Source organism: Ischnura elegans, chromosome 6, assembly GCF_921293095.1.
Source record: "Ischnura elegans chromosome 6, ioIscEleg1.1, whole genome shotgun sequence".
Lineage (NCBI taxonomy): Eukaryota > Metazoa > Arthropoda > Insecta > Odonata > Coenagrionidae > Ischnura > Ischnura elegans.
Window position 1 is genome coordinate 5,714,129 of NC_060251.1, and position 26,971 is coordinate 5,741,099.

Here is a 26,971-nt window from a genome sequence, read left to right on the forward strand (position 1 = left end):
ATAGTTACGGGGATAAAATTTATAAAAATATGTAAGGGAAGAAATGAATTATGCGTACACATAAATTATTTAGATGAGTATTGTTTCCTAACGAAGATATATCAATATGAATTTATATCTTTTTGTATTAGGTCCCCGTAAGAAATACACGCATCGCCCTATATACGTCACCAATATAAGAACATAGGCGAAATTTTGAAAGCGGGGATAGTAGAGAAGAGAGGGATAAGGGTATGGCCATCGCATGGAGGGGTTATCAATAGGATGCGAATTTTTCAATACAGGTGGCAGTATAGTCGAATGTACGATTCGATTTTTATAGCAAATACGGAAATTGGCATAAAATGATAAGTGTACACGTTGGACCAATGAAATTTAGTGAATTGGTACATCATGGTATTCCTCACAATGCGCAATGGAAACATGTTTTGTATATAGTCTCACGCTCGATATATATCGAATCTACTTTTTCTTAAAATATATCAAATTGCTATAGCATATAGGATTTTACATCTAAGGACATAGTAGACAAGGAAATAAATAGTAGTTACCCATATCCCCGAAATTAAACCAAAAACATTGCGAATTTCAAAGTACAGATGTCAGTATGATCGAAAAGTCGATTCGATTATTATAGCAAATACGTTAATTGGCATAACTTCAATTGTGTTTCCGTTGGACCAATGAAATTTGGTGAATGGGTACATCTTTGTATTCCTCACCATGCCCAATGGAAATTTGTTTTGTATGTAGTCTCACGCTCGATATATATCGAATATAATTTTTATTAAGATATATCGAATTGCTATAACATATAGGATTTTACATCCAAGGACATATTTGACCAGGAATTATATAGTAGATACCCATAGACTGTAACTTAAACCAAAAGCAATGCGGATTTTAAAGTACAGATGTCAGTATGATCGAAGAATCGATTCGATTATTCTAGCAAATACGTTAATTGGCATAACTTCAATAGTGTTTCCGTTTGACCAATGAAATATGTTGAATGGGTACATCTTTTTATTCCTCACAATGTCCAATGAAAATATGTTTTGCATGTAGTCTCACATTCGATATATATCGATTCTGCTTTTTCACAATTTATATCGAATAGCTATAACATATAGGATTTTACACCCATGGGCATTCTTGACCAGGAATTATATAGTAGATGACCATAGACTGGATATTAAAAAAATGTCATTGCGGATTTTACATTACAGATGTCAGTATAATCGAAAGATCGAATCGATTATTGTAGCAAATACGCAAATTGGCATAACTGGATTAGTATATACGTTGGACCAATGAAAATTGGTGAATGGGTACATCTTGGTATTCCTCACATTGCCCAATGGAAATATATTTTGCATGTAGTCTCACATTCGATACATATCGAATCTGCTTTTTCACAAATTATATCGAATAGCTATGACATATAGGATTTTACACCGATGGGCATTCTTGACCAGGAATTATATAGTAGATGACCATAGACTGGATATAAAAAAATTTCATTGCGGATTTTACATTACAGATGTCAGTATAATCGAAAGATCGAATCGATTATTGTAGCAAATACGCAAATTGGCATAACTGGATTAGTATATACGTTGGACCAATGAAAATTGGTGAATGGGTACATCTTGGTATTCCTCACATTGCCCAATGGAAATATGTTTTGCATGTAGTCTCACATTCGATACATATCGAATCTGCTTTTTCACAAATTATATCGAATAGCTATAACATTTAGGATTTTACACCCACGGGCATTGTTGACCAGCAATTATATAGAAGATGACCATAGCGTGGAAATAAAATCAATATCGTTGCGGATTTTACAGTGCAGATGTCAGTATAATCGATAGATCGATTCGATAGTTATAGCAAATGCTGAAATTAGCATATTTTGATTAGTATATACGTTGCACCAATTACATTTTGTGAATGGGTACATCTTGGGATTCCTCACAATGCCCAATTGAAATATTGTTTGCGTTTAGTCTCACGTTCGATATATATCGAATCTACTTTTTCTTAAAATATGTCGAATTTCTATAACATATAGGATTTTACATCCAAGGACATAGTTGAACAGGAAATATAGAGAAGATTTCTATTAACTGGAATTAAAATCTACGGCATTGCGGATATTACAGTGCAGATAGCAGTTTTATCGATAGATCGATTCGATAATTGTAGCAAATACGCGAATTGGCATAACATGATTAGTATTTACGTTGGACCAATGACACTTGGTAAATGGGTACATCTTGGTATTCCTCACAATGCCCAATTGAAATATTTTTTGTGTATAGTTTCTCATTCGATATATATCGAATCTGCTTTTTCTTAAAATATATGGAATTGTTATTACATACAGGATTTTCTATCCACGTACATAGTTGACCGGGAATTTTAGGGTTGATGATCGAAGACTGGAACAGGATTGCGAATTTTAAATACACGTGTCAGTATACTTGATAATTCGATACGATAATGATAGCAAATATACCAAAGCTATTTTTTTCAAATTGGAATATCTTGAGAATAACTATTATTTAGTACCAAAGAAATTTGGGGAATCGTTACAATTTAGTATTTTACACACTGCATTATGGACATATGTTTTGCGAGTGGTACATCTTTATATATTTATCTAAGGAATCTGCGTTTCATTTTCAAATTTCGCTTATCACAACGCTTTTGGACTTTAAGAGTTGAAAAATAACCACAAAGTCATCACTGTCTTGAAATTTTAAAAACCTTATTCCAATTATGTCTCAGTGCTAAACTTAGCCTGATCAAATAATGAACTATCCGTCAAATGAAATCATATTGAAAATGACAAATAATTTTAAAAGTAAACAATTAAGTTCCTTGCCCTTTCAAAAACCGGCAGGGAAATTTTTGAATATTTTAAACACTTATGGACACAATACTCGACAACACGTGACACAACAATGTTCCCATCCTCCTAATTACCCGCTTGATGAATTCAAGCGCCCAATCGACTCGTTACATATTTAAAGCTGGAAAGTAATTCATTGATTGGGTGATTGACACAAATTAGTAGCCCAAACTGCGATAGGTGTGGGTATATGGAATATGGGACGTAAAATTAAAAAAATATTCATCGGGAGGAAAAATCTGAAAAGTTGAAAAAGTCGATTAGTTTTCGAGATATATCGACTTGAATTAACATGGGAGCCTTATGGGACTACAACTTCTTCGCTTTTATTTTGTACTTTTAAACTTCCGAGGAACATGATATTCAATGGACATGGACTAGATTTTTTGGTCGATTTTTTGGTGTGGTTGCCATAGCGACGAATTGATATTTAGTATTTTTTATTACTGTTTGAATGCTCTCAATGCTTTTCTTATGGGAAAACTTTGGGAATTTTTTTGACCAACTTGCAATAATCGCACGACAAATTCCTTTGCCAAAAAGTTAGATAATTCTTTGGTTAATTTTTTGGCTATCTTAAAATTTTCGTACGTCGAAACAATTCCGAGGAATAAACGATTTCGATTTAACATTGTCGTGATGGGCGAATTTTCAAACTCGGATTTCAGCCTTGAGACATGTGCCATATGAAAATTTGGAATCTCCAAGAAAAACCGTTAGAGGGTTCTCCGAACCCTCACGTTTGAGCTTACTTTCGCCGTAACCCTCTTGGTTAATTCATAATTAAATTCCGAAAAATGTCCTGCACGCGAAAAATCATTGTCGCCATTTTTTTGTGGAGCATGCAATCTTGAATATCTTAGCAACCGTTTAAGCTAGAGAAATGAAATTTTCAGAGTAATACTTTTATCACAATGGTCAACTTTTGCAATGATGACCATTCCGCTCGATCGATTCATATGCGAGTTATATCGATACCAATCTCCTTGGTTACGCTTAAAACGCTAATAACTTTTTTCTTAATTAAGGCATGAATGTGAAAGTCATATATAATACTACTGTTAATGTCTTTTCTTCGACAAAAGTTAAATCAAGCGAATCGAGCGATTACAGTCGAAGTTATGATCGATAAAAGGTTGCATTCGATTGAGCCATTTTTCAGACCTATTTACATAGTTACGGGGATAAAAAATAGAAAAATATGTAAGGGAAGAAATGCATTATGCGTACACATAAATTATTTAGATGAGTATTGTTTCCTTACGAAGATATATCAATATGAATTTATATCTTTTTGCATTAGGTCCCCATAAGAAATACACGCATCGCCCTATATACGTCACCAATATAATTTGAAAGCGGGGATAGTAGAGAAGAGAGGGATAAGGGTATGGCCATAGAATGGAGGGGTTATCAATAGGATGCGAATTTTTCAATACAGGTGGCAGTATAGTCGAATGTACGATTCGATTTCTATAGCAAATACGCAAATTGGCATAAAATGATAAGTGTATACGTTGGACCAATGAAATTAAGTGAATTGGTACATCATGGTATTCCTCACAATGTGCAATGGAAACATGTTTTGTATATAGTCTCACGTTCGATATATATCGAATCTACTTTTTCTTAAAATATATCGAATTGCTATAGCATATAGGATTTTACATCTAAGGACATTGTAGACCAGGAAATATAAAGTAGATACCCATAGACCAGATATTAAACCAAAAACATTGCGAATTTTAAAGTACAGATGTCAGTATGATCGAAAAATCGATTCGATTATTATAGCAAATACGTTAATTGGCATAACTTCAATAGTGTTTCCGTTTGACCAATAGAATTTGGTGAATGGGTACATCTTTCTATTCCTCACAATGCCCAATGAAAATATGTTTTGCATGTAGTCTCACATTCGATATATATCGAATCTGCTTTTTCACAATTTATATCGAATAGCTATAACATATAGGATTTTACACCCACGGGCATTGTTGACCAGGAATTATATAGTAGATGACCATAGACTGGATATATAAAAAATGTCATTGCGGATTTTACATTACAGATGTCAGTATAATCGAAAGATCGAATAGATTATTTTAGCAAATACGCAAATTGGCATAACTGGATTAGTAAATACGTTGGACCAATGAAAATTGGTGAATGGGTACATCTTGGTATTCCTCACATTACCCAATGGAAATATTGTTTATATTTAGTCTCACGTTCGATATATATCGAATCTACTTTTTCTTAAAATATATCGAATTGCTATAACATATAGGCATTGTTGACCAGCAATTATATAGAATATGACCATAGACTGGATATTTAAAAAATGTCATTGCGGATTTTACATTACAGATGTCAGTATAATCGGAAGATCGAATCGATTATTTTAGCAAATACGCAAATTGGCATAACTGGATTAGTAAATACGTTGGACCAATGAAAATTGATGAATGGGTACATCTTGGTATTCCTCGCATTGCCCAATGGAAATATGTTTTGCATGTAGTCTCACATTCGATACATATCGAATCTGCTTTTTCACAAATTATATCGAATAGCTATAACATTTAGGATTTTACACCCACGGGCATTGTTGACCAGCAATTATATAGAAGATGACCATATCGTGGAAATAAAATCGTTATTGTTGCGGATTTTACAGTACAGATGTCAGTATAATCAAAAGATCGATTCGATAGTTATAGCAAATGCTGAAATTAGCATATTTTGATTAGTATATACGTTGCACCAATGAAATTTTGTGAATGGGTACATCTTGGGATTCCTCACAATGCCCAATTGAAATATTGTTTATGTTTAGTCTCACGTTCGATATATATCGAATCTACTTTTTCTTAAAATATATCGAATTGCTATAACATATAGGATTTTACATCCAAGGACATAGTTGACCAGGAAATATAGAGAAGATTTCTATTAACTGGAATTGAAATCCACGGCATTGCGGATATTACAGTGCAGATTGCAGTTTTATCGAAAGATCGATTCCATAATTGTAGCAAATACGCGAATTGGCATAACATGATTAGTATTTACGTTGGACCAATGACACTTGGTAAATGGGTACATCTTGGTATTCCTCACAATGTCCAATTGAAATATTTTTTGTTTATAGTCTCACGTTCGATATAAATCGAATTTACTTTTTCTTAAAATATATCGAATTGCTATTACATGTAGGATTTTACATCCAAGGACATAGTTGACCAGGAATTATGTAGTAGATACCCATACACTGGAAGTTAAACCAATAGCATTGCGGATTTAACAGTACAGATGTCAGTATAATTGAAAAATCGATTTGATTATTTTAGCAAATATTTTAATTGGCATAACTTGATTAGTGTATCCGTTTGACCAATGAAATTTGGTGAATGGGTACATCTTGGTCTTCCTCACAATGCCCAATGGAAATATGCTTTGCGTGTAGTCTCACGATCTATATATATTGAATATGCTTTTTCTTAAAATATATCGAATCGTTATTACATACAGGATTTTCTGTCCACGTACATAGTTGACCAGGAAATTTAGGGTTGATGATCGAAGACTGGAACAGGATTGCGAATTTTCTATACACGTGTCAGTATACTTGATAATTCGATACGATAATGATAGCAAATATGCCAAAGATATTTTTTTCAAATTGGAATATCTTGAGAATAACTATTTTTTAGTACCAAAGAAATTTGGGGAATCGTTACAATTTAGTATTTTACACACTACATTATGGACATATGTTTTGCGAGTGGTATATCTTTATATATTTATCTAAGGAATCTGCGTTTCATTTTCAAGTTTCGCTTATCACAAGGCTTTTGGACTTTAAGAGTTGAAAAATAACCACAAAATCAGCACTGTCTTGAAATTTTAAAAACCTTATTCCAATTATGTCTCAGTGCTAAACTTAGCCTATTCAAATAATGAACTATCCGTCAAATGAAATCATATCGAAAATAACAAATAATTTTAAAAGTAAGCAATTAAGTTCCTTACCCTTTCAAAAACCGGCAGGGAAATTTTTGAATATTTTTAACACTTATGGACACAATGCTCGACAACACGTGACACAACAATGTTCCCACCCTCCTAATTACCCGCTTGAAGAATTCAAGCAATCAATCGACTCGTTAGCATATATAAAGCTGGAAAGTAATTCATTGATTGGGTGATTGACACAAATTAGTAGCCCAAACTGTGATAGGTGTGGGTATATGGAATATTGGACGTAAAAGTAAAAAAAAATTCATCGGGAGGAAAAATCTGAAAAGTTGAAAAAGTCGATTAGTTTTCGAGATATATCGACTTGAATTAACATGGGAGCCTTATGGGACTACGACTTTTTCGCATTTATTTTGTACTTTTAAACGCCCGAGGAACATGATATTCAATGGACATGGACTAGATTTTTTGGTCGATTTTTTGGTGTGGTTGTCATAGCGACGAATTGATATTTAGTATTTTTTATTACTGTTTGAATGCTCTCCATGCTTTTCTTATGGGAAAACTTTGGGAATTTTTTTGACCAACTTCCAATAATCGTACGACAAATTCCTTTGCCAAAAAGTTAGATAATTCTTTGGTTAATTTTTTGGCTATCTTAAAATTTTCGTACGTCGATACAATTCCGAGGAATAAACGATTTCGATTTAACATTGTCGTGATGGGCGAATTTTCAAACTCGGATTTCAGCCTTGAGACATGTGCCATATGAAAATTTGGACTCTTTAGGAAAATCCGTTAGAGGGTTCTCCGAACCCTCACGTTTGAGCTCACTTTCTCCGTATCCCTCTTGGGTTATTCATAATTAAATTCCGAAAAATGTCCTGCACGCGAAAAATCATTGTCGCCATTTTTTTGTGGAGCATGCAATCTTGAATATCATAGCAACCGTTTAAGCTAGAGAAATGAAATTTTCAGAGTAATACTTTTATCAAAATGGTCAACTTTTGCAATGATGACCATTTCGCTCGATCGATTCATGTGTGAGTTATATCGATACCAATCTCCTTGGTTACGCTTAAATCGCTAATAACTTTTTTCTAAATCAAGGCATGAATGTGAAAGTCATATATAATACTACTGTTAATGTCTTTTCTTTGACAAAAGTTAAATCAAGCGAATCGAGCGATTACAGTCGAAGTTATGATCGATAAAAAGTTGAATTCGATTGAGCCATTTTTCAGACCTATTTACATAGTTACGGGGATAAAATTTATAAAAATATGTAAGGGAAGAAATGAATTATGCGTACACATAAATTATTTAGATGAGTATTGTTTCCTAACGAAGATATATCAATATGAATTTATATCTTTTTGTATTAGGTCCCCGTAAGAAATACACGCATCGCCCTATATACGTCACCAATATAAGAACATAGGCGAAATTTTGAAAGCGGGGATAGTAGAGAAGAGAGGGATAAGGGTATGGCCATCGCATGGAGGGGTTATCAATAGGATGCGAATTTTTCAATACAGGTGGCAGTATAGTCGAATGTACGATTCGATTTTTATAGCAAATACGGAAATTGGCATAAAATGATAAGTGTACACGTTGGACCAATGAAATTTAGTGAATTGGTACATCATGGTATTCCTCACAATGCGCAATGGAAACATGTTTTGTATATAGTCTCACGCTCGATATATATCGAATCTACTTTTTCTTAAAATATATCAAATTGCTATAGCATATAGGATTTTACATCTAAGGACATAGTAGACAAGGAAATAAATAGTAGTTACCCATATCCCCGAAATTAAACCAAAAACATTGCGAATTTCAAAGTACAGATGTCAGTATGATCGAAAAGTCGATTCGATTATTATAGCAAATACGTTAATTGGCATAACTTCAATTGTGTTTCCGTTGGACCAATGAAATTTGGTGAATGGGTACATCTTTGTATTCCTCACCATGCCCAATGGAAATTTGTTTTGTATGTAGTCTCACGCTCGATATATATCGAATATAATTTTTATTAAGATATATCGAATTGCTATAACATATAGGATTTTACATCCAAGGACATATTTGACCAGGAATTATATAGTAGATACCCATAGACTGTAACTTAAACCAAAAGCAATGCGGATTTTAAAGTACAGATGTCAGTATGATCGAAGAATCGATTCGATTATTCTAGCAAATACGTTAATTGGCATAACTTCAATAGTGTTTCCGTTTGACCAATGAAATATGTTGAATGGGTACATCTTTTTATTCCTCACAATGTCCAATGAAAATATGTTTTGCATGTAGTCTCACATTCGATATATATCGATTCTGCTTTTTCACAATTTATATCGAATAGCTATAACATATAGGATTTTACACCCATGGGCATTCTTGACCAGGAATTATATAGTAGATGACCATAGACTGGATATTAAAAAAATGTCATTGCGGATTTTACATTACAGATGTCAGTATAATCGAAAGATCGAATCGATTATTGTAGCAAATACGCAAATTGGCATAACTGGATTAGTATATACGTTGGACCAATGAAAATTGGTGAATGGGTACATCTTGGTATTCCTCACATTGCCCAATGGAAATATATTTTGCATGTAGTCTCACATTCGATACATATCGAATCTGCTTTTTCACAAATTATATCGAATAGCTATGACATATAGGATTTTACACCGATGGGCATTCTTGACCAGGAATTATATAGTAGATGACCATAGACTGGATATAAAAAAATTTCATTGCGGATTTTACATTACAGATGTCAGTATAATCGAAAGATCGAATCGATTATTGTAGCAAATACGCAAATTGGCATAACTGGATTAGTATATACGTTGGACCAATGAAAATTGGTGAATGGGTACATCTTGGTATTCCTCACATTGCCCAATGGAAATATGTTTTGCATGTAGTCTCACATTCGATACATATCGAATCTGCTTTTTCACAAATTATATCGAATAGCTATAACATTTAGGATTTTACACCCACGGGCATTGTTGACCAGCAATTATATAGAAGATGACCATAGCGTGGAAATAAAATCAATATCGTTGCGGATTTTACAGTGCAGATGTCAGTATAATCGATAGATCGATTCGATAGTTATAGCAAATGCTGAAATTAGCATATTTTGATTAGTATATACGTTGCACCAATTACATTTTGTGAATGGGTACATCTTGGGATTCCTCACAATGCCCAATTGAAATATTGTTTGCGTTTAGTCTCACGTTCGATATATATCGAATCTACTTTTTCTTAAAATATGTCGAATTTCTATAACATATAGGATTTTACATCCAAGGACATAGTTGAACAGGAAATATAGAGAAGATTTCTATTAACTGGAATTAAAATCTACGGCATTGCGGATATTACAGTGCAGATAGCAGTTTTATCGATAGATCGATTCGATAATTGTAGCAAATACGCGAATTGGCATAACATGATTAGTATTTACGTTGGACCAATGACACTTGGTAAATGGGTACATCTTGGTATTCCTCACAATGCCCAATTGAAATATTTTTTGTGTATAGTTTCTCATTCGATATATATCGAATCTGCTTTTTCTTAAAATATATGGAATTGTTATTACATACAGGATTTTCTATCCACGTACATAGTTGACCGGGAATTTTAGGGTTGATGATCGAAGACTGGAACAGGATTGCGAATTTTAAATACACGTGTCAGTATACTTGATAATTCGATACGATAATGATAGCAAATATACCAAAGCTATTTTTTTCAAATTGGAATATCTTGAGAATAACTATTATTTAGTACCAAAGAAATTTGGGGAATCGTTACAATTTAGTATTTTACACACTGCATTATGGACATATGTTTTGCGAGTGGTACATCTTTATATATTTATCTAAGGAATCTGCGTTTCATTTTCAAATTTCGCTTATCACAACGCTTTTGGACTTTAAGAGTTGAAAAATAACCACAAAGTCATCACTGTCTTGAAATTTTAAAAACCTTATTCCAATTATGTCTCAGTGCTAAACTTAGCCTGATCAAATAATGAACTATCCGTCAAATGAAATCATATTGAAAATGACAAATAATTTTAAAAGTAAACAATTAAGTTCCTTGCCCTTTCAAAAACCGGCAGGGAAATTTTTGAATATTTTAAACACTTATGGACACAATACTCGACAACACGTGACACAACAATGTTCCCATCCTCCTAATTACCCGCTTGATGAATTCAAGCGCCCAATCGACTCGTTAGCATATATAAAGCTGGAAAGTAATTCATTGATTGGGTGATTGACACAAATTAGTAGCCCAAACTGTGATAGGTGTGGGTATATGGAATATTGGACGTAAAAGTAAAAAAAAATTCATCGGGAGGAAAAATCTGAAAAGTTGAAAAAGTCGATTAGTTTTCGAGATATATCGACTTGAATTAACATGGGAGCCTTATGGGACTACGACTTTTTCGCATTTATTTTGTACTTTTAAACGCCCGAGGAACATGATATTCAATGGACATGGACTAGATTTTTTGGTCGATTTTTTGGTGTGGTTGTCATAGCGACGAATTGATATTTAGTATTTTTTATTACTGTTTGAATGCTCTCCATGCTTTTCTTATGGGAAAACTTTGGGAATTTTTTTGACCAACTTCCAATAATCGTACGACAAATTCCTTTGCCAAAAAGTTAGATAATTCTTTGGTTAATTTTTTGGCTATCTTAAAATTTTCGTACGTCGATACAATTCCGAGGAATAAACGATTTCGATTTAACATTGTCGTGATGGGCGAATTTTCAAACTCGGATTTCAGCCTTGAGACATGTGCCATATGAAAATTTGGACTCTTTAGGAAAAACCGTTAGAGGGTTCTCCGAACCCTCACGTTTGAGCTCACTTTCTCCGTATCCCTCTTGGGTTATTCATAATTAAATTCCGAAAAATGTCCTGCACGCGAAAAATCATTGTCGCCATTTTTTTGTGGAGCATGCAATCTTGAATATCTTAGCAACCGTTTAAGCTAGAGAAATGAAATTTTCAGAGTAATACTTTTATCAAAATGGTCAACTTTTGCAATGATGACCATTTCGCTCGATCGATTCATGTGCGAGTTATATCGATACCAATCTCCTTGGTTACGCTTAAATCGCTAATAACTTTTTTCTAAATCAAGGCATGAATGTGAAAGTCATATATAATACTACTGTTAATGTCTTCTCTTCGACAAAAGTTAAATCAAGCGAATCGAGCGATTACAGTCGAAGTTATGATCGATAAAAGGTTGCATTCGATTGAGCCATTTTTCAGACCTATTTTCATAGTTACGGGGATAAAAATTATAAAAATATGTAAGGGAAGAAATGAATTATGCGTACACATAAATTATTTAGATGAGTATTGTTTCCTAACGAAGATATATCAATATGAATTTATATCTTTTTGTATTAGGTCCCCGTAAGAAATACACGCATCGCCCTACATACGTCACCAATATAAGAACATAGGCGAAATTTTGAAAGCGGGGATAGTAGAGAAGAGAGGGATAAGGGTATGGCCATCGCATGGAGGGGTTATCAATAGGATGCGAATTTTTCAATACAGGTGGCAGTATAGTCGAATGTACGATTCGATTTTTATAGCAAATACGGAAATTGGCATAAAATGATAAGTGTACACGTTGGACCAATGAAATTTCGTGAATTGGTACATCATGGTATTCCTCACAATGCGCAATGGAAACATGTTTTGTATATAGTCTCACGCTCGATATATATCGAATCTACTTTTTCTTAAAATATATCGAATTGCTATAGCATATAGGATTTTACATATAAGGACATAGTAGACAAGGTAATACATAGTAGATACCCATATCCCAGAAATTAAACCAAAAACATTGCGAATTTCAAAGTACAGATGTCAGTATGATCGAAAAGTCGATTCGATTATTATAGCAAATACGTTAATTGGCATAATTTCATTTGTGTTTCCGTTGGACCAATGAAATTTGGTGAATGGGTACATCTTTGTATTCCTCACAATGCCCAATGGAAATTTGTTTTGTATGTAGTCTCACGCTCGATATATATCGAATATAATTTTTATTAAAATATATCGAATTGCTATAACACATAGGATTTTACATCCAAGGACATATTTGACCAGGAATTATATAGTAGATACCCATAGACTGTAAGTTAACCAAAAGCAATGCGGATTTTAAAGTACAGATGTCAGTATGATCGAAGAATCGATTCGATTATTCTAGCAAATACGTTAATTGGCATAACTTCAATAGTGTTTCCGTTTGACCAATGAAATATGTTGAATGGGTACATCTTTTTATTCCTCACAATGTCCAATGAAAATATGTTTTGCATGTAGTCTCACATTCGATATATATCGAATCTGCTTTTTCACAATTTATATCGAATAGCTATAACATATAGGATTTTACACCCATGGGCATTCTTGACCAGGAATTATATAGTAGATGACCATAGACTGGATATAAAAAAAATGTCATTGCGGATTTTACATTACAGATGTCAGTATAATCGAAAGATCGAATCGATTATTGTAGCAAATACGCAAATTGGCATAACTGGATTAGTATATACGTTGGACCAATGAAAATTGGTGAATGGGTACATCTTGGTATTCCTCACATTGCCCAATGGAAATATGTTTTGCATGTTGTCTCACATTCGATACATATCGAATCTGCTTTTTCACAAATTATATCGAATAGCTATGACATTTAGGATTTTACACCCATGGGCATTCTTGACCAGGAATTATATAGTAGATGACCATAGACTGGATAAAAAAAAATGTCATTGCGGATTTTACATAACAGATGTCAGTAAAATCGAAAGATCGAATCGATTATTGTAGCAAATACGCAAATTGGCATAACTGGATTAGTATATACGTTGGACCAATGAAAATTGGTGAATGGGTACATCTTGGTATTTCTCACATTGCCCAATGGAAATATGTTTTGCATGTAGTCTCACATTCGATACATATCGAATCTGCTTTTTCACAAATTATATCGAATAGCTATAACATTTAGGATTTTACACCCACGGGCATTGTTGACCAGCAATTATATAGAAGATGACCATAGCGTGGAAATAAAATCAATATCGTTGCGGATTTTACAGTGCAGATGTCAGTATAATCGAAAGATCGATTCGATAGTTATAGCAAATGCTGAAATTAGCATATTTTGATTAGTATATACGTTGCACCAATGACATTTTTTGAATGGGTACATCTTGGGATTCCTCACAATGCCCAATTGAAATATTGTTTGCGTTTAGTCTCACGTTCGATATATATCGAATCTACTTTTTCTTAAAATATGTCGAATTGCTTAAACATATAGGATTTTACATCCAAGGACATAGTTGACCAGGAAATATAGAGAAGATTTCTATTAACTGGAATTAAAATCTACGGCATTGCGGGTATTACAGTGCAGATAGCAGTTTTATCGAAAGATCGATTCGATAATTGTAGCAAATACGCGAATTGGCATAACATGATTAGTATTTACGTTGGACCAATGAAATTTGGTGAATGGGTAAATCTTGGTCTTCATCACAATGCCCAATGGAAATATGCTTTGCGTGTAGTCTCACGATCTATTAATATTGAATATGCTTTTTCTTAAAATATATCGAATCGTTATTACATACAGGATTTTCTATCCACGTACATAGTTGACCAGGAATTTTAGGGTTGATGATCGAAGACTGGAACAGGATTGCGAATTTTCAATACACGTGTCAGTATACTTGATAATTCGATACGATAATGATAGCAAATATACCAAAGCTATTTTTTTCAAATTGGAATATCTTGAGATTAACTATTTTTTAGTACCAAAGAAATTTGGGGAATCGTTTTAATTTAGTATTTTACACACTGCATTATGGACATATGTTTTGCGAGTGGTACATCTTTATATATTTATCTAAGGAATCTGCGTTTCATTTTGAAGTTTCGCTTATCACAACGCTTTTGGACTTTAAGAGTTGAAAAATAACCACAAAATCATCACTGTCTTGAAATTTTAAAAACCTTATTCCAATTATGTCTCAGTGCTAAACTTAGCCTATTCAAATAATGAACTATCCGTCAAATGAAATCATATTGAAAATAACAAATAATTTTAAAAGTAAACAATTAAGTTTCTTGCCGTTTCAAAAACCGGCAGGGAAATTTTTGAATATTTTAAACACTTATGGACACAATACTCGACAACACGTGACACAACAATGTTCCCACCCTCCTAATTACCCGCTTGAAGAATTCAAGCACCCAATCGACTCGTTAACTTTAAAACTAAAACAACATTTTCCAAAACTAAGCAGTGCTTTGTGAGCAACAACATGCCACAAGTTGTGAGGCCATGTTTACAGAGGATGAATTTTTGCCGTTTTAGAAGTAAGCTTTTCTCTTAGTAAGTTAATGGCCCCAGTGGAAGTCATAAATATTGCATCAGATCACTGTGCGTCAACAGTCGACATTATGCGAATTTAATTTGAGGGACGAAATGTATATAATAGAGTAAGTGCTTCATTTTCATCAACTCAGCACTGCCAGTAATAAGCTTCCCATATAAACAACGATAAAATATTCCTCAAAACTGAGTACTTGTGTGCCTCAAGGTTTATTTCCATGTTTTCTGAGGATGTTCGCCCAAACCCTTCAAAAGTAAGCATTGCTGTTCGGAAGCTAGTGACCCCACCGGAAGAGGCGCTCGTGTATTTTACATCATGGTTTGGCAGGAAAGGACATTTTAAGAATTTTATTTTCAGGCACAAAACCGCTCTAAAATTCTCCTAAGACCGGGGATCACGAAAAACTAGGCTCAAAAGAGAGCGGATACTAATGCAAAAATATATATATATATATATTAACTTCATGGACCCGGAGAGCAGTCCCAAGTAAGGGTGATGTTTTCAAAGAGTAAACATATATATGAAAACGCCACGAGTTGGCTTATATTTGTTCAGAGAGGGGGATTTTTTCTGTTTTTCCTAAGTCCGAGAGGGCGGGGGAATCCACTTGAAGCTAAGCACTCCGCAGGGACGTTGAACCCAGGCGCCCCGTGGCGCCATCTACTTGAATTGGGCTAATGCCATCATCTCCCTCCTCCCTCTCGTCTTCCCTAATTATACGACTCTTCCCGACGATGCGAATGACCCCTGGAGATAATTTTATTCCCCAATAATTACCCCTAATACTTTCTACTAACTAATCCAACGGCCATCAAGATCCAGATTAGGATGGGAAAAAATTCTGAGATTAGAAACGGAATTTACGACTTCATGAATGGCGCGGCGAGATTTCCGGCCAATTAAGCTATTCAGCAATCTCTGAAGGCCAATAAGATAAAAGTAATAATGTACTTTACAAATAGCAATAAGAAAAAAATGAACCATCTGATTAATGTCTTGCTTAAAAACGTACTCTACTTAAATCACCAAGAAATAGTTTCGTTAATGTACGATAAAACTCGGAATTTGGGATTCTGTGGCATCATTTTTAAATAAATACTTTAGAGATGATTAATATGTCAAGAAATCTATATGAAATTTCAGCCCTCGGTGTTCCGGGATGGTATTTCTTTAAGTTCCATTCGCCAAAGTAACACAAGTACAGATCTTCGTTAAGGCAGGGAGTCATATCGGAAAATAATAAACGGATAAATGGTACAAAATGAATACCTGAACAAAATGAATATCTGCCTGACTTGGATACAAAATGCTCAAAATTTTATTAATAGCCTCCTTACAAACTTTGCTTGAACTGAGTTTACCCTTTCCATTAATCTTAAACGAACCTCGATCCACAAGAATACAGGGATAACGTAAGATACATAGCCAAAAGAGAATCTTTTAGTTAATGCTCATGCTAAAAAAACTCATATTTTTACTAATAAATAAATCGTCAAAAACCTCTACTATTTTACGTTAAAGCGTAAATGAGGCATAAATTATTCAATTTACATAGGTGATCGTAGCGAGAAATAAATTATTTTGAATATTTAGCAGCAAGAATGAAAGCAATAATGATATTATTTTTATTTACGGCATTTGCTATAAAAATAATAGTCATTACTGCCACTAAGGTCATACCAATAAAATTTTACCTCCAGATACCTTGGTGCGTGGTTTATAGTTTACTCGAAATTTAACATAATTAATGGGTAGGTGCTCATATGCTATTGAATTCAGAGACGTTACAAAAACCAATAGGAAACCATTTTCCCTTTTCCAGCAAAAATCTAAAAATAAAAATTAATTTTCAAATTGCGATAAAAATTAAAAGAGAAGGAAAATGTTTTAACTAGCCTTTCACATAAATTACTTCCAAAATTGAAATGCATATTGGCTAATAATAAGCAAATTAAAATGTTAACGATCCATTTACGCTAATTAAATCACCAAATTAATACTTTAACGCTTTAAAAATATGTATCCAACGATGCTAAAAGATAATTGTCCTTTTAATTATCTGTAAAATATTTTTCGACGGATATATCGATCTCCCTTCGTAAATTGAATTCCCGACGGAATCAACTTTTTGCTTGGATTGAGTATTAAATCCATCCATCCCTTACAACAAAAATCAGAGATTCGGGACGGTAAATCAGAGAAAATAATTTTTAGCAGGGACCACATTATTACTACAACCCTACCGGCGCACCTGCTCCAAAAAATGTCAATGTTTGTCAAAGGATACCGTAACGCTATAGAAGGGAATGGGGTGGTTTCCTATTATTTTTTACTGCCTAAATCGAAAGATTAGTACTCTTCGAGTACGCATTTCACGCTTTTAAATTTTTAAATGACGATATCTATTTTTCGCGATTAAATGAAAAATGAAAAATTTCAAGCGCGCGAAAACGCGACGGCTAAGTATGAATGCTGGGAAAACCCCGTGTGACGTCATTCTGGTTCCCGCTGTCGCCGTGTGAGTATTGGGGCGAGGCTTTGAGCGCTGATATGACGGAGGCTGCTAGCAGGTAGCTGAGGACCCTGCTAGCAGGTAGCGCTTGGCTTAAATAAGGATTATTATTACCCTATCAAACGAAGGAAACTTTCCGAACTTAGGTAATTTTAAAGGGTGATTATTAAGAGATGTTTCCCTGAGCTCCGTGCCTCATGCATGCGTTGGTAATCTCAGACGACGTAAAACTCCTATTTACCCGTATAGCATCTAAGTCCCTGTGGCGTCACGTGGATTGGCATCGCATGGGCGCCAATCTGGCCTTTTTCAAATGAGGTTAAAATTGACCATTGCCATTCGTCTAAACTGGGATTTCTAAAACCAAATAATTTGTATATTATGAATACACTAATGGTGGGTAACGAATCGCAATCAATGCCTTTCGTTTTCTTTGATGAAGGAAACTACCCTATAAGGAAAGGGCTCATGTCAGCGGCGTAAACAGATGCTCATTACGGGACAGCAGGTAGGCCCTCTAGGGCCCCTCCATTACATTCACTCCATTATATTATTACTCTTGCTACAAGGTTATCGGTTATGGTGGGTTTGCTTGGAACACTTTCGAATACATGTTGCCATATCTCCTCCCATCATGTCCCACGTCTTAACAGTCATCGCCAGGGTGTCACATGTTGAAGGCCTCGAGGACCTTACCAACCTCACACGACACCCGTCCATTGCGGACGAGTCCTGTTCGATGAATTTCCGTGGCCTATTTGATTCTACTGCATGTTTTCTGAAACTCCACATGGTTGGTGGGTCGCGCCTCAATTACTACCACCAAAAATTTAATTACCACCAGAAAACTTTCTATCCCTACAATTCTCTTACCCATCTTCCCGTTTAATATTAATTCCTATTATATATACATTACCTCTATTTCACTGTCCTCCCCACGACCACATATAACACAAAACCCACCACTACAGTACTCTCCACCATCCTTCCACCTCACTTCACATAATCCTAAGACATTATATATGACGGACAGAGTACCACTTTATGCCGCGGTCATGCCCTCTCGGATTATTCATTATACTATTCGAGACACTGGAACATACTTTTTCTCTTCCTCCTCATTTTGGGTGGAGGTGCTGGCCCCCTGACCCCTAATATGTAGGTTTTCACACGTTTTTCATGCCCCCCTTCTTGCGTGGGCGTTTTCCTGCAGTGGGTTTTTTCGCTACACCCTTATCCTCATGTTTTTTCTCACAAACAGAAATCTTTTTTACACAAAATTTTCACATATAGTTGTTTATATTTCTGACATTTCACAAATAATGTATATTGTATATCCTTCGTAATTTAAACGTTTGTCTACTATTTATAATATGTATGCATTGACGCTATCGAGGGGTTAAGTGAAAGAGGGGACTTCTTATTCTCAACCTCGCCCGAATAAAGGCATTTTATTATTATTATTAATATGCATCGCTACTTGATATAACAGAAAAGGTCATAATGGTTTTCCCGAGGAAAACTTATTTCTGTAATGAAGAAACATAAAACTTCTTACATTCCATTCTTTTAGTTTACCATCGATCGTTTTCAGGCATCCAGTGCCATTATGAAGAGTAGAGGTGGGACAAATCAAAGTGTACCTCGTAGTACATATGCCTTAATAAGGTACGTGAAGTCTAAGTTGGCAGTAACGAGATTTTCACGTCAGGAGAGAGTACTGAGAAAATATGGGTCTTACCCTTTGGATGGTTTCCTCGAAGCTCGTGGGCACCATAGACCCGGATGCAGCGTCCACGCACGCGGCACCGCCGTTCACTTGCAAGTAGTGCAGTCGGTCATAGTCCAAGGGATCGCCCACAGGTGGCAGCACGGCCGTCGTCTCCAACGCGCCGTCCGGCGTCCCGACCTAGGAAAAAGAATTTGATTTTTAGTCGGTAAATCACTGGTTAACAATCCTAGGATGTTGACCAGTGATTTACAAAAATCCTAGGATTGTTGACCAGTGATGATGATGAAGTGATTCTTCAATGAATTTGGCACTAGTATGATGGGATAGTGATAATAACATAATTTATTATTCACAGATTGTTACATCGGATATGAACATTGTTTGTACACAGTTTACAGCACATATATCAATTTAATGTCCTAGTATAGTAATGAATTTAAATCGTTAACAATTGAAAATATACAAAAACGAGACTACCAAATATATGCCTTTTAAGAATACATTTCAAAGCATGCTAGTTAAAATAAACCTTTGGGCTATGCCGCCTCGTCAGTTTTTCAGGTGGCCCTTAAGGCCGTTTTACACGGCTCACGGAATTGCGCAATCTGACGCACGTGCGAAGGCGCAATCAAAATTGCGTCGTGTAAAGCGGTGAATTGCTAGATCACATGCGAGAATGCGTGGATGCGAGACGGCAAAATAGCCCCTGTTCTAATTTCGTTCATGCATTCGCGCAATTCCACGCCATTTTAGAAATTAATGCAGCTCTAACCTACGCAATTCCGTGCCCCGTGTAAAGCAGCCTTTAGAAAAAGTGACGAGCATAGGTCGCGAAACTCCCAATTCATTGACGCGGCGAATTAGCCCAAAGGTTTTGTTTTAACTTCCATAACGACTACCCGCGAAAATTTTAACGAAAAATTCATGCTATTTGAATTTTGTATCCCGTCTCATCTTTGGAACTAAATTGCTACAATGACTGCAGTTTAAAGTCAAAGTATAGAAATAAATTGATTCTCGTTAACAAATGAAATTATACAGCAAAACAAATGTCCAACACTATGCAGGGTATACGCAAATGAATGTACTGCAATAAAAATTTCAATTAGTTTGGGCTAGTTAGGAAAAGCCATAATTTTTTCCACAGTATAATTTTACTCATTTACTATCCTATCTATATCGTTATATAGTGAATGGCTGTTTTTTTGGCTCATGTTGAACTAAATCATTAAGACGATTTCGCCATTGCTAATAGAACATTTAATTTTATACGTTGGAAGACGGCTATTGGTCATTTCGGACCATCACCTTACTCTGTATAGTCACACAACTTTCCCCGTTAGTTCTTCCACAGAAGACCCCATAGAACTAATTTTGAGGAACAAAGATACATAAGCATACATTGGGGTCAATACTTATAACCTTTTTTCCCTTTTCAATTTTTAATACAAATTAGACTAAAATTTGCAGCTATCAGAGTTCTATGCTCAATGGTATGTCATTTTCATTCCACAACTGCAAACATTATGTCGCAATACTAAGTATACCGCAAAATAGGACATTTTGTTGATAGAAATACACATAAACCTTATCGATTTGCATATAACTAACTGAGTACAACATTACTGTGTTTCTATAATGTTTTAAACCATTAAAGTCATAAAAAAAGACAAAAAATCGCATACATACACGACCTCAATTTCTGCAAACGTTCATTATTCTGTCTAGTTGAGAAAAATAGTCCTTCCACGGCAAGCCAAAACGAAAGGCTGGAGAGGATTATAACGATACATTGGAGCTTTACCCGACCAAAAGAACAGAGTCAATTAAGCTGAATTATCTAATACGGAAATCCACCGGGATTAGTCTGACTCAATTAGAGGGCAGGGCAGAAAATCACACCAATAATAATGCACGGTTATGTCGACTTCACATCCTTATTATGAAATGAATGCGTTGAATCCGTAATGAACTCTCGAAAACTTCACTCAGTTGCATTCATGTCGAGTGGAAGCGACTGGTAAAGAGATATTGAAATTATTTTATGCAATGAGTGGTAACATTGCAACTATATCAAGCAGCATACACAAGTTTAATTTGAAACGTCCCATTAATTAAGCCTTATGTAAATATTTTCAAGCGATCATGGGCCCAATGGCTTATTATTTGTTGCCCGATAAAATAACATTGTAAAATGTTATGAACTTTTTTCAAATTAAGTTATATCATGGTTACTAACTAATGATACTGTGGTGACATTATTTTGGTGTCATCAGTTTTTGTTTTTTCTCCTTATAAAAAAATACACGTTGTTTTGTAGCTATGCCAGTAATTATTCAGATATAAATAGTATTTATTGTTACTCTAATATGAATCTTTCACTTTCTACTACCACTTTTGTACGAAAAAATAGAAACGTTATAGATAAATATACAATGATGAAGATTGCTTCAGCACAGGTTTTCCTTAAATGCAACCCAGGTTTCTTATTCTCTTAATGTAATGAATTCGGTATTTTGCATTGTTTTTAAAAGCCATAATGTACTCAACTTTAATTTGATTTTTAAAGACAAGGGAATTAATATATTGTGAATGACGCGCACAGGTTTTCACTCAAGGTTTTATATCTAAAATTAAATTAGTGCTTAAACCCTGATAAAAGCTTCACAAATATAGGTACCTAAACTGGGAAGATGATTAACTAGCTTTCGATATGAATTGAACGAATGCTTTCATGGCATGAACTCATACAATATTTCCATAATCTTCATGCTTGCAAATGTTTCTTCGTCAGACTGATCGAGGAAAAATTATGACTCATTAAAAAATCTAAGTAAGAAAACCGTTCATTATTCCATTGATACGTGATCCCCAGAGGATAACAGCAGAGAGATTTCGATTAAACTGAATTATGGAGCACAGATTGCCATCTGGATTAGGCCAACACGGCAGGTACGTTCGTCCATTCGTCGCGTCACACTCGTCCGTATAAATACTCGCAATAATACGGTCCGCGTGGGTGGTTGTGTATGTGGGTCGACGCGGCTCACCTCGAGAGCTCTCGGCGAGCAAAGAGGAGAAGTGCCCTTTTCCACAGCAGCGGGATGGACCTCCCCAGATTAGTTTGGCATTCATCAACTCGCTCCAGTTTGGTACGGCGCGCCCGCAAGCCCTGCTTGACCCCAAAACCACCCGCCAGCGACCGCTGCTACCGAATGGCGGCCTACTCACACAGAAGCTCAACTTTTCCGCCGGAAATTGAAATTTCAAACATCCAAAATACTTTCCGCACGCACGATCCTCCCTAAGGAATGTCAAACACCTCACGAAATATAAGCCAGAGATTACCGTGTAATTAGCAAAAGATAAATACCTATGAATTTTATGTCCTTTAGTTTATAACCTTTCATACATAAACAAGTATAATTTGTGATAGTTTATTCAGAATATTTGTTGCATATATTATATTTATATCATCATCATCTTCACTGGTCAACAATCCTAAGATTGGTTTGACGCAGCTCTCCACTCAATTCTAAACTCAATAGGCTAATCTTTTCACACCTCCGTATTTCTTCTCTTTCACATCCTTCTTTATATATTTCTTTCGTGGTCTTTGTTTTCCGTTCTTGCCATCTACTTGTCCATCGACGATTATCGCCATAAGACCATAACGTCTATATATATGGCCTAAGAGATTGTTCTCTCTTTATGTCACGGTTTTCATGAGGTTTATCTTCTCTCCCACTCCTTCTTAAAACTGACATATGCATCAGTTCCTCATTGATGAGGAAGCATAACCATATTGTAGTATATTAATGGATTAAGGCGATGCTAGGTGGACACTCCGAACATTAAACACGGTAAATAAAACCACTCTCTGCAATTCACACAACTTCAAAAGTTCCCAGATCTATTTCGACGACCATGGGTCATTTTCACGTGTAAGGGGATCCAACTATCCCCTTTTGAACGAAGACTGTGGGGAATAGCGAAACAAACAGGAGAAGGGAGAAGCCCACCAACCCCCCTTGAAAATGAAGCTTACAGGTTCAGATGGGGTGCATATAAAAAACTGCGAGGATAGTGCAAACTTTTTTCATTCACCATATTTTATAGAGCGGTATGAGGTTTTCCACAAAGTTACGACACATTCCGTTCTTTTTTCTTTAATTACGACATAATTCCATAGCTACCAATAATCATATATTTTTAAAATTCAGCAACAACAGGAAGCTTCAAAGTCACTTTCAGCTGCTGTGACGTTTGAGCTAGATTTCTTTTGGTCTAAATTTTACAGTCAGCAATAGAAAGCGTGATTCATGAGGGTTTATTTCCCTAGTACAACTTTTAGGACTTGTTTTATGTATTACATTACGTATTGCTACAAGTAGGCTATTGCCTGGTGGTAGTATGAGATTTAAATAAATGAATGAAAATTCAACCCATCTATGAACGAAGTAAAGAGACAGAAAATACACCTATAGAATAAAAAACACATAAATTCGAATTCATTCAAAAATAAAGAATGAAGTTTGAACCAAATAACCCAATTTCCAACTCTCCCGAATTAGTCACATTGATATCAACCAAGGATTGATGAACACTCACTCTTAAAAATTTTAGCATTCACGGGGAAGATCTTAAAAAGAAAAACATGAGGTAGGTAGGTCGTCCCTTTCTTGTATTCCCCTATGTAGGAAAGGCTTTTTCAAAATATCCGTTTTCTGCTTCTTAAACTTAATTTTGAATTTATTTATTTATTTTATTTTATTCTCAAACCACCGGATACAGCTCTTATTGGCCATTTTACACCGGGGTGTTCAACAAATGTAACAAGTAAACGTACAAAAAAGACCATGCCCTGGACCGGGGAAACCTACCCAGGCGGGACTCGAACCCGCGACCTCTTGTTTGACAGGCGAGAACGGTCCCCCGCCGCCACCGAGGATCGTTCCTTCCCATATAGCAGGGTAGGTTCAGCTTCTACCTATTTTCTTCCAACCTATCCTCTTTTTTAAGGCCTTAGTAGACCCCACATAACCCATTTATGATTCTCCTTAACTGTAATGATTTCCATCCCGAAAACCTTATCATCGCTGTTTTGGCATAAATACCTTCACTATCTTCGAGTAACAACAAACAAGAGCTGAAAACGCCCAAATAATTCTGTAGCATTAACCATAAGATAATGTGACAAGAAAATACAGAGAAACACCTTCTTTATAGTCATACAACGTCAACCAAGACAAATTCAATGAGACATAATAATTTCTCAAATTATGTATTCGTACCATGTCGTTGAATGGACATGCCATAATACATTCGAATTAGCTGCAGGGTTAACTCGATGCAATTTCTAAAGTGATTAAGGTTATTGAAGCACTTTCCCGAGGGAACATATCATGTAAATACGGAAAAAAAGTATGTTTGAAGGAAGAATAAATTTATCAGAAGAATTTCAAAGGCGTTTATCTTCGGCACTGGGATATGAATGGAGAGAAGGAAACATAACCTTGAGGAAAAAGCGTTTTGACATCTGATACCACTGATGAACACACATGGATTTCTGAGCGTGCGATGAAGAAATGCTAAGAGGCGATGAAGAAAAGATAAAACCACCTAAGATCACGAATATAAGACGAGACAGATTAATTGCCCATTCCAAAAACATGGTAACATAATGAAGACCATTGTTAAGGGACAAAAGGATGAGAATCGCAAGATTTTGAATAGAAGTAAAAACAAACGTGAACAAGATAAAATACGTAATTATGGCAAGGTTTCCTGATAGAGTACTTGAGAGGATAGAGACATCAAACTAATCCCAAGGAATATTATTCAATGATAATGACGGGGAAAAGAAAATAATAAAATCAGTTTTTGGATTAAAAAAACGCTATAGTTTTACACGAATTAGGAACACAACAAAATTACCAACGTGCAACGATTATGCAGAGTCGTTTTAGATGGTCTATACGACACACACGATTTATTCAATAAATAAAATGCTTACAGAAATATTCCAACAAAATTTGATATATTCCGAGTCCCTTAGCCACATTTCGCAGCTGGTTAATAACGCTGAATCATGAGTGAATGACCGAATTTTAAATTAAATGAAAAAATGGCACAATACAGGAATACAAAGGATGACTTTGGACATTGAAAGGGATAAAAAGTATAAGGGTACTAGATAAAGAGGACTAGAGTATTTATGAATTCAATAAAAGTAGGATATCTTGGGTCAAATATGCGTGGGTTCATTCGTGAAGAGAATCTCAATGAAAGCATGCATTTCAATGGCGTCCTAAAAACAAATGAAGCACTGAGTTGGTTTTTTTGTCATGTCAGCAGAAACAAAATGCAAAAAAGTTTCAATAAAGAGCTGAGCCACAGAGGATCTCTAATGCAATGCACGATACAGAAGATGGGTTTACAGAAGTGCGCTTTGAGGACGAGAATGGAATTGGGGTACTCCGGAAAAAATACGGCGAGTACGAGGTTGCAACGAAACGAAGAATTAAAACGAGGAAAGTGGGAAGGAGAATGACTATATCAAAAGAGTGAGGAACGAAGAAAAACTCTAAAATATCTGCAAATGGCCCAAGGGAAATGGAGGATGTAAAGAATATCTTACCATCGTAGCGATATGGAAATGAGCAGCTGTTAAATTGAGATTTTTTCTGGCTTAACCTGGTGAAGTTCTTATATATTAGAAAATTTAGAGTTACTGACAATTTTTCAACTAGATATTTATGAAGGTAATCCAAATATATGGAGACCGTTCGTGCAGAGATATAAAAATATTCATGGAAAATTGTCGGTAACGTTAATTATACTACTGCAAGTTACCAGCAATTCAAGTAAGACATATAAATGCAACTTTTTCATATTATAATGTACCAAACTATTGGATTGATGGGCATCCTCTTTATCTCTCATAGAGTCGTCAGATATAATAGCGGATAGTGGCTTCCAATTTGTTCAAAGGGCCAAAATCTTTTCCGGCCACATTTAAAAAAAAAATATACGCACCATGATCCAGAGCGACGGGATATGATACTCCTCGGCGCGGTTTATTTGACAAAGCTCAAATTCCGTCGATTCGTAGGCCTCGGGAAATATAAATGAAGCCGAATGATCTAATTGTTCCGCTGAGTGCTTCGGCATCGGGATTATTTCAGCGAATTTCCGTCCCGCGACCGTTAGGTAATTAATTTTGCGTCCGTCCACCAGAGGGACCTGCTCGTCGCTGCTGGATTTTCATTCACAATCGGTGGTTTTTGGGAAGGAACTAGGGGTGAAATGATAATTTCCAT

The 26,971-nt window shown here is 35.3% G+C and overlaps 1 protein-coding gene across 1 annotated transcript in view; it reads right to left on the reverse strand.

Annotated features, from left to right (window-relative positions):
• The window catches only part of LOC124160425, a 262,640-nt gene that overhangs the window by 125,806 nt on the left and 109,863 nt on the right, over positions 1-26,971 (reverse strand). The window contains exon 6 of the mRNA XM_046536282.1: positions 19,659-19,826. Within this exon, the coding sequence (XP_046392238.1) occupies positions 19,659-19,826 (168 nt within the window). The remainder of the gene's footprint in view (positions 1-19,658; positions 19,827-26,971) is intronic.